Raw genomic sequence first — 10,369 nt, forward strand, 5'->3', positions numbered from 1 at the left:
CCAGTGAAGCAACGTCCTCCACAACTAGATTGAAGAACAAAACGACAGCAACTTGTCTGTTCCCCTTTCCCCAATTCCCCAGCACTGTTCCCATACCCCCAATTCCCCAATAAAAATCTTTAAAAATAAATAAATAAAAATAAAATAACCCTGCCAATACTATTAATACAGCATCATTTTATTTCTCAATGCCATATAACACCAGAAACTGTAACATCTTTTGAAAATTAATGCAAATAAACTAAATTGGCATTCCTCATTTTATAAGGACTTTGTCTCATATAACCCATGTATATGAGAAAAAAAAAGCAGGGGAAATTTTGTTAGACAATCTACTGCAACATGCCGAATAATGCAAAATCATCTCTACTTTTATTCCTCCAATTGTCTTGAGTCCATATTGATTCCAATTCAGATAAGCAAAGAAACAGCCCTTATCTACTGTCTCTCTTTTTTGTTCCTTTCTCAAAATCTCCTAGGTCTCTCCGTCTTGAATTTCCTGTTCTCCTAGCAGGATCCATTTTTACCTTTTGGCCTCTGGCCAAGCGGTCAGTCATTGCGTTCATCTATCATTCTCTTCAAAGGAGCCAGACCTAGTGGAGGGGACTTTAGGTCCTGCTGATAGGAAGAGGTAGGAGAGCTTACAAAAACCCTTCCTTCTGCTTCAACTGATTTCCTCTTGGCATAACTCAGGTGCATGTTTATGCTGACTGTGTTTGAGTCATTTCTCAACCTTGCAAAGAACTCCTTTAGAACCATCTGATGTGATCTGAGACCCTGAAGTGGGTGGGAAGGAACCCTGCTCCAGAAAGGGAGCTATGGGCTAAATTAACCTATGCATCCTACCTTCACCCTAGTAACACACTTTGCCCTAGTGGTGTAGACAGAAGGTGGAAAACAGCATTGCACTCAGTCCAACAGGCGGTATCTGGCCACCGGGACGTTCCTCCCACCATGTACCTGTCTATATTCATGTCGTGACACCATCTTTGTGATGTCCTGACTTCTTTTCCACACAAACAACCCTCCCCACCCCCCAAGCTACGGCCAAGGTTTCACGCATCATTCTGTGATGACGTTTGTACGGGTCTTCATGGACGTATGAGCTGACTCCTGCAAGCTCCAAGAAGAAAACCCTGGACTCAGATCAGCAGAAGGGGATTCATATCAGCAGAGGGCAGGGTAGTTGTTAAACTCTTGTGGAAGCTGGGGAGTCACCGGGTTTCCACCCCAAGGAGTGACCTCTCCCATCCCTTCTCACTCATTCCTTTTCCCACCCACTCCTCATGGGAAAGAAAAGAAAGACGCCTCTCCACACCACTTGTGAGGAAAGGGACCCATCCCTCTACAGGGAAACAGAAACAGAAGCAAAAACCAAACCAAACCTCAAATGCTGCTCCTTTTCTCTGGATACTCTGCAGATAATTTAGCCAAGTTAGAACTAGCAAGATGCTGGTGCGTTTTAAGCTAATTAGAGGAGGAGTGGATGCCGCGAGGACCATGGAGGCATTCAGTCAGAGAGTAACATTTACAGGCAGAGCCATGTCAGGTAACAAGGGAGAGGCACAAAGAGTGTACTAGACGTGCTCTCTCTTCTCCTGCTGTGGGTGCTGCAGCCTTGCCAAGAAGAGGCTTGTCTAGGAGATTTCTGGCCTATCTGTTAGGATTTAGCCCAAAGCTTAGTTCTCCATGCCTATTGTAGGTCAGCAGAAATTCACTTGCAGAAACCTGGGCGATCACCCGAATTACCTGGAGAGCTTTGTAAAAATATAGACTCCCAGACACCCTCCTCGATTCCCTTAAGCAGGATTTCAGCAGTGAGGCCTGGAATTCCCCGCATGGAGGAAGCTCCCAGGTGCCAGCTTGGAGGGTCATTTTTACCACTCATGGGATCAACTCATAAGGCACAGATATGGAAGAGATCTATTTTAACTTTTCCATTTTTCTATTAAAAACAAACAAACTCGGAGTTGTTAAGTGCAATGTTGTCGAACAGTTTATTATCTTCAAAAAAATACAGTAGTGAAAAGCACTGTGTGAAAAAATATTAAAATATGTGCCTGGGAAAGAAATCTAGGAACCATTCTAATGATACAGCCATTAAAACCTCTGGACTGGCCATTGCTATGGTGATTTGTACCTCATATGCACTTAACTTTCATTCATTTACTCACGTAACAAATGACTTAACGAATGTGCCGAGGTGAGCACTACTTTAGGCACAGAGGACACAGTAGTGAACAAAATAATCAAAAAGCTCTGTCCTCGTGGAGGTTTTATTCTAGTGTAGGGCGAGAGACTACCAACAACATAAAAATAAAACACAGAGTAGTCACATATAGCATGTCAGTCAAAAAAAGCAGGATACAGATTTGATGTGTTTAGCAATGGGGGTCAGGTTGAAATTGTAGGCAAGATGGCAGAGAGGGCTTCATTGTGTGAAGGTGACTCTGGAAAAACCTGAAGGAAATGAGGGAGTCATGTATCCATCAGGGGTACAATCATCCTGGCAAAGGAAATAGCAGGTGCAAAGGCCCTGGGGTGGGAGCATGCCTTAGCTGTTAGGAATGAGGACAGTGGGAATATGGCAGAATAAATGAGGCGAGGAGGACTAAGAGGTGTGTCAGGGAGGTAAAAGTGGGGGGGCACATCATACAGGACCTTGCAGTGTAAGCACTTGGGTTTCTAGTCATTGGAGGATTTTGGACAAAAGAGTGTCACGACCCAGCTTATATTTTAATGGGACCTCTCTGTGCAGAGTTTAAACCAGACTGAAAGCACAGTAGGAGAAACAGGGTAGCCAGATAGGAAGCTCTTACAATGCTTCAGCTACATGTGAGAGGCAATAGAATTAACCACTTCAATAAATGTCAAGCCGGGGCATCACAGGGTGCTCATGCCTCAGAGTGAACATTGGAAGGAGGCTAGGAATCTGCATTCCCATCTATCTGCATAGCTACCACACGTCTTACGGTGAGAGCATCCCACCATCACAGGAGTGATGCTAGCCATTAGAGAGGAGTGATTCTCATTCTACCCAGTCTCCAAACACTAAACAAGTCTTCAAAGCATTCACATCAGCCGGACCCTTCACACTGGTTTTGGGGACCGCTGAGGGCACAGTGTCTGCCTGAGGCCCAAACAACCTGCTTCCTACACCATGTCTCTCTCACTTCTTGTTTTTCCTGTCACACCCACCTCCCCTCACCCCCACCAAAGTGTCCTATAAGCTCTCTTACCTCATTGCTCTTCAGGGCACTTACTTCCCCATGTCATTAGGGCTGCAGCCTTTCCATCATGGTTGCAACTAAGTATCTTGTTCCCTCCAAAGCACTTATTAAAACAGACAGGTATTTTTAAGCTCTTAGGTATGGGGCTGTTGGGCTTTTACTAGGTGAAAATATACCAGGGGTGCCAAGAGAATATATATAAGTGGACACTTTGGTCAACGTTGCTCAAGCAGTAGTTCGCCATAACCAGAAGTGTCTGGACACAGATGGTAACCACTTTGAATTGTAATTGTAGAAGTCAAACGCGACTTGTACTCATCTTTTGTTATCGTATATATTGAGTATTACAATTTTAATACAGTTTTCCTTTCTTAAAATGTGTATACTTTTTTTTGCACCCTCTGTATATTTGCTCCAATCTGCCATTGCACCTCAATTTCTTCCTCTAAAATGTAATCCTGTTATAAAAATGGTCATCATTATGAAAAGGAACATTTTTGTGATACATATGAAAAATTCCTGGCAAATATCACACTGTATTAATTCTTTTAACTGACCAAACTTACTTGCCAGTTAAATCTGTTCCTATAATGCTGCTTAGCTTTTCCAAGTCAACAAAGACATGCCAACTTCAGATGTATTCTAAGTGTTCACAGCATTAGTGGAAAGAAATGGAAAACCCTTCAAACTCAGTCACTGGCACTAGAGAGGCTGGTCTCCATACAAATAAAAACATTGAAGGGGCAGGATAGAGAAATCTTCGAGAAAGAAGATTAGCCTGATTGTTAAGAGGTAAAACGTGTGCTACAAGAATGCAAAAAATAAGTGAATCATTTGTTCCAGAGAATTACCATTCTCAAATGTTCATTGTAAAAGTCTAGAGAAAGACAGACAACTAGGAAGGGTTTTACTGTCATTTTTTTTATGCAAGTAGTGAGAGGGATGTATTTACAAGGATGTGCCAATTTTCAAGTCCAAGTATGGCAACAGATGAAACTGGGCTCCCTGCGGTTACTGAGAAATATACACAGCTTTCAAAGCCAGCATGAAGGTGAGTCAGAGTGATGGGCATTCGTACAGAGGAGGAAGCTGACATCGTCTTTTAGGCCAAACACTAATCCTGGGTGGCTCTGGTGGAATGAGGTATTCAATCACCTCGCCGGTCACAGTCTTTCTTCTTGAGTAAATAGTTGGCATCCTTGGTCATTAGCTTGAAAAGCAGAGAGAAATGTAAGCATTAACAAATGAGTGCCCAGCAGAGGTGTTTGTTTAGGCTAAATCCTGACTGTCCTCTAGGGCCTAACTCAGGGTTGCTTCTTCCCCGCCCAACTGTAGAGCTGTGACTGTAGGAGCATCTGGATTCCATTCTCTATGTGTGTCCCTATGTCCCAGTGACTAATCACTGAATGAATGAATGAATGAATGAATGAATGAAATCACCATGGAGGATACCTGAGACCCCACTGGGAACAAGTGCACATTCCATTGTTAAAGGATATTTAAATCAGAAACAAGATCAGTGGCTCTCAGCATTTCTCTGTTTGGTGAACAATTTTGAGTGGTGGCATTTGTGAAGGGATCAAAAGGGAACACCCTTTTTAGAAAGAACTATTTAGAAAATCTAAAAAAAAAAAGCTTTCCAGCCATTCACCGGGCCACCCTTCAGCACTGTATCATTGATTACACAAAACCATGAACTTCCTGGATTCACCAGGCAATGTTTCCACGAGTTGTAGATCTTTTCGCCTGGCATGATACCTCATCTCCTCTCCTAATTAGCGTGTTGTAGCCTGCTGTCCTCCCAGTCTGACCTTCACAATCTTCAAACCTGTTTGATAGCTCTATAACAACGTGTAGCTGCATGACGGCAAAATGCCAATTTTACTCACTGAGTACAATTGGCAGCTGACCTACAAAGAGTTTGAGGGATACCAATGTCTGAGAGCCACTCACATGGAAAATCATCAGTGATGGATGCTGCAGAAATAATTCTTGTACAGGTGAGACCATATCACTCCCGAAACACATGTTCCAACTCTAAGTTTCTAAGCTACTCTTTAAACTAGGATTACCTCTGCTGTTAACTATTTAGTCATTTTTGACGTAACTCTCATGTGGCCCTCTGCTAAGAGCATGAAGGTACTTAGGGTGTGAAGCATGAGAAGCTGGAAATGGCCAGAGGTAAATGTCACAATGTCTTCTGGGCCTTTTATCTTTCAAGGTTGACACAGAAAAATGGGCATAGCCTGGTCCAGCTACAGGCAGAAGGCTCTGCTTGTCTGTCCTCTTTTAAAGCCTTTCCAGACCTACACAACTACCACCAGCCCTTCTCCTGTCTCCCCTTTGCCATGCTCCTAAGCCCTCTTTCTCACCTGCTCTCACCTATTTTACGTGGAAGCAGAAATCATGAAAAATGGCATGTGCTTATGGAAACCTCCACAATAGTAGCAATTTTAATGAGTTCCTATCTCGACTGTGGCTATCTTGACTTGCCCCCAGACAGATAAGAAGAACCTCTCTTGTCTCTGGTTCTCCTTGTGCCTCTGGGTATGAGGTTAAACCTGAGATTATCTGTTCAGATGACAAAACCTCAAGCCTCGGGCAGCCATGTCCTTGGCAAGACTATCTGAGCTGCTAGTGAATGCCTAGGAAAGACCACAGGTGTCTGAGCTTTGGGGACATATAGCACTGGCGGGTCTTTAGAGACACATATCCCTTCCAGATGAGGGAGACTGACTAGGAGAGAGCCATTCAGGACAGGGCATGCGAGGGTGAGCGGTAGAGATTGGAAAACTGTGGCCTTGGGCTATTTCCACTATAAATAAGATGCAAGAGCAACCAACCAAATGGGAGAAGATTTTTGCAAACAATGCAGCCAATGAGGGGCTAATATCCAAAATATATAAGGAATTCATACAACTCAAAAACAAAAAAACAAACAATCCAATTAAAAAATGGGCAGAGGACCTGAATAGACATTTCTCCAGAGAACATACAGATGGACAATGGACATATGAATTAATGCTCAACATCACTAATCATCAGAGAAATGCAAATAAAAACCACAGTTAGAATGGCTTTCATCAACAAGACAAATACTAAGTGTCGGAGAGGCTGTGGATAAAAAGGAACCCTTATACACTGTTGGGAATGCAGATTGGTGCAGCCGCTTATGGAAGGCAGTGTGGAGATTTCTCAAAAAACTAAGACTAGAATTACCATATAACCCATCAATCCCTCTCTTGGGTATCGACCCAAAAAATCTGAAAGCATTTATCCATAAAGATATATGTACTCCGATGTTCATTACAGCTTTATTTACAGTGGCCAAGACATGGAAACAACCAAAGTGTCCTTTGATAGATGATTGAATAAAGAAGTTGTGGTATATATACACAATGAAATACCATTCTACCATAAGAAAAGATGAAATAATGCCATTTGCAACAATATGGATGGATCTTGAGATTGTTATGCTAAATGAGATAAGTCAGACAGAAAAAGTTGAGAACCATATGCTTTTACTGATATGTGGTATATAAAACTGAAAACAACAAAAGAACAAGAAAAACAAATGAAGAAACAAAATGCATAGACACAGAAAATAGTTCAGTGGTTACCAGAGGGTAAGGGGGGATGGGGGATGGTAGAAGAGGGTAAAGGGGATCAAATATATGGTGATGGAAAGAGAACTGACTCTGAATGGTGAACACACAATACGATATATAGATGATGTATTACAGAATTGTACACTTGAAATCTATGTAACTTTACTAACCATTGTCACCCCAATAAACTAATTAAAAAAGGGGGGCAATTCTCAAGCCATACCCCCCCCCTTTTTCCAGCCCCTTTGAAATTGTAGGGGCAATTGCAAGATCTTAGGACCTCTCTGCAATTGTTAATAATTCTGTTTATATGTATATGATCTCTGAAATCTGTGTTTGTCTGTGTTTTATATATGATGTATTGTTTTTGCCTCCAATTGGTATTACCAGATTATATTTGATCAGCTTAAAGAAAAAGATTAAGCACTTATATAAATTAAACAATAAAAACCAGCTCAAGTACTTTTCAGGAAAAAAAAATAGGATTCAAGGGCCGGCTGAGTGGTGTGTTGGTTAGGAGTTGGCTTGGGACGCCAGCTCTGAGCAGCAGGGCCCTGGTTCGGATCCCATATGAGGACCAGTGACTCTGCGTCCTCTACAGCTAAGATGGTGAACAACAGCTCCACCTGGAACTGGGCTGCTGTGAGTCGCCAGCGATGGTGTAGGCTGCAGTGGGGCTGGCTGACAGTGGGCATGAGCTTTCATGAGCTTTCGTGAGCTGCCGTGAGCAGCCATTCAATGGCCAGCAAGCGACTGCCTCACCTGGGAAGAGCGCAATGATAATACCAACATGGGCCAATGAAGCAACGTCCTCCACAACTAGACTGAAGAACAAAAGGACAGCAACTTGTATGTTCCCCTTCACTGATTCCCCAAGGCTGTTCCCTCTCCCAATTCCCCAATAAAATCTTAAAAATAAAATAAAATAAAAAACACGATGTGAGACTGCTGAAGTCTCCCACTTTGTTGAAGAGTTTAAAACACCTTTGATATTTGTAATTTGTTTAGAAACAGAACAAAAATATTTTTGTTTTATGTGTAAAGAGATCGTTTAATAATAAAATGTGCTTGTATGAGAAATTTTGTTTTTTGGTGTATATATCCTTTAGCTTATCTCCTTATCAGCATTTCCATTTAATATATAAAAACAATGCAGTAGGAATCAAAGGCCTTGTGCCATCTCTCCTTTTTTAGTTTTATCTTCCTTCTCTATTCCGTTTCCAGTTGTCTTCTCCCTATGCTATGGACTGAATTATGCAGCCCCCCATTCATATGCTGAATCCTTAACCCCTAATGTAGTAATATTTATAGATGGTGCCTTTGAAAATTAGGTTTAAATGAGGATGGGGCCCTCTTAATGAGATTATTGCCCTTATAAGAAGAAACATCAGAGAGCTTGTGGTCTCTCTGTCTGCCATGTGAGGACACAACAAAAAGGCAGCTGTCTGCAAACCAGGAAGAGAGTTCTTACCAGAAATGGGCCATGCTGGCACCTTGATCTTGTACTTCCGGCCTCCAGAACTGTGGCGAAATAAATGTCTGTTAAGCCACCCAGTCTGTGATATTTTGTTATGGCAGCCTAAGTAGATCAGGATACCCCACCCCTCTTTCTCTGCTATTATTCCCTTCTGAGAGGGCAGAGACAGAGGATGTAGACCTTGTGTCTATATTTGCCTATGTAACACCTCCCTGCTGCATGTTTGCCCCTTTATCATTAGAATTGGGTGAACAAAGTATTCTACTTATATTGCATTATTTTAAAAAATAAACTGGGCCAGCAGAGTGGCTCAGTTGGTTAAGAGCACAAGCTCTGAGGAACAGGGTCACCAGTTCGATTCCCACATGGGCCAATGAGTTGCATCTGAGCTGAGCTGCCACTGAGGGGCCAACAGGTGGCAGGATGGCTCAGTGGTTAGTGTGCACTCTTAGCAACAAGGTTTCCGGTTTGACTCCCACATGGGATGGTGGGCTATGCCCACCCGCAACTAAGGTTGAACACGGCACCTCTAGCTGAGCGGCCTCAAGCTGCCGTTGGGCGGCTGGATGGTGACTGGACTTGGAGCTGAGCTAGCTGTGCCCTCCACAACTAAGATTGAAGAACAACAACTTGTCTGTCCCCCTTCCTCAATTTCCCAACCACTGTTCCCCTTCCCTAATTCCCCAATAAAATCTTTAAAAAAAAAAGAAAAAAAGAAAACGAAACCAAAACAAACAAACAAACATACAAACTTTTGACAATCTTGCCTTCTGGAATAGCACTAAACTCCTTTCTTCATTGTGCAAATTGGTAGAAAGGAAGGGGGGAAATGGGGAAAGAGAAGACTGAAGGAGAAGTCAAAGAGAAAGGAGAAGGTGACAGACAAGTCCACACAAGGACAGGAGCCCCAATGTACCCCTCCATCCCTGAGCCTCTCTGAGGCCCAGGCTTCCCGTCCTGTACCCCACTCCTTTCTTTAGCATCTTCTCATTGTCTCTTGCCACCACTTCCCATCTTTTCTTTCCTCTCTTTTTGAAACTCATTTTAACCCATAAGAACGTATTCTCTCAAGCCCAGATTTTCATGCCTCCACCGACTGGGGTAACAGAAAGATGATCTATGTGCTAATGGTTACGGATCAATGATCCTCACTCCCAAACAACAATGCTACATGTTAATTACAGGCATGTAAAAGGAATACATCCACCTTGGTTTCAGAGCGCTCATCTAAAAGGAAACCGGCCCAGCACTATTCAGTAGAAAAATAATGAGAGCCGCAAATGCAAGCCACAATAATATTTTTAAATGTTCTAGTAGTCATATTTTTAAAAAAGTAAATACAAACGAGTGAAATTAATTTTTAAAATGTACCTTGACACAGTATATCCCAAATGTTATCATTTTAATACATAATCAATGTTTTTATATTTAATGAGATATTAAACATATTTTTCAAACTAAGACTTCCAAATCAAATATGTATTTTATACTTACAGCACATCTCAATTCAGACTAGCCACATTCAGTTATTTAATGGTCACATGTGACTAGTGGCTACCATATTTGACAGCCCAGCTCTGGGCAGATAAAAAGAAAAGTGAGCCTCAGATGAGTTAAGGCCTACCGCCATATAGACTCCCCACCCAGGGCCTGAAAACAGAACTATTGGAGAGGCAAGAAACTAAATGCTCCTTTGAGCTCTGAGGGGTTTTTTCATTGCTTTTTTTTAAAAGGTACTCAAAACCACCATCTCCTCAAATATTGTTAGAAGTTCAAATGTTCAGACCAAACATTTCTCCATGAATTCTTGAAAGGTAGCACATTGCTAATAATAATTTCTAAGAGCAGAGGATACCGTATTTGCCGGCGTATAAGACGACTGGGCGTATAAGACGACCCCCTAACATTTCCACTCAAAATACAGGGTTTGTTATATGGTCGGCAGTGTGCGATTTTGCAAGTGTGGTAAAATCGCATAACAGCAAAATCGCATAACAGCCGAGCATACACCCAGCAGCGCTGCTGATGCCTGAACGGTATGTGGAATGAAGTGG

General features: G+C 42.3%; 1 protein-coding gene across 1 annotated transcript in view; it reads left to right on the plus strand.

The window, feature by feature from the left end:
* CCDC192 (coiled-coil domain containing 192) overlaps nt 1-10,369 on the plus strand; it is a 223,253-nt gene that overhangs the window by 203,039 nt on the left and 9,845 nt on the right. Inside the window, 1 exon segment of the mRNA XM_019635319.1 lies at nt 10,164-10,183. Coding sequence (XP_019490864.1) covers nt 10,164-10,183 — 20 coding nt within the window.

This window comes from Hipposideros armiger, unplaced genomic scaffold, assembly GCF_001890085.2.
Source record: "Hipposideros armiger isolate ML-2016 unplaced genomic scaffold, ASM189008v1 scaffold_21, whole genome shotgun sequence".
Taxonomy (NCBI): domain Eukaryota; kingdom Metazoa; phylum Chordata; class Mammalia; order Chiroptera; family Hipposideridae; genus Hipposideros; species Hipposideros armiger.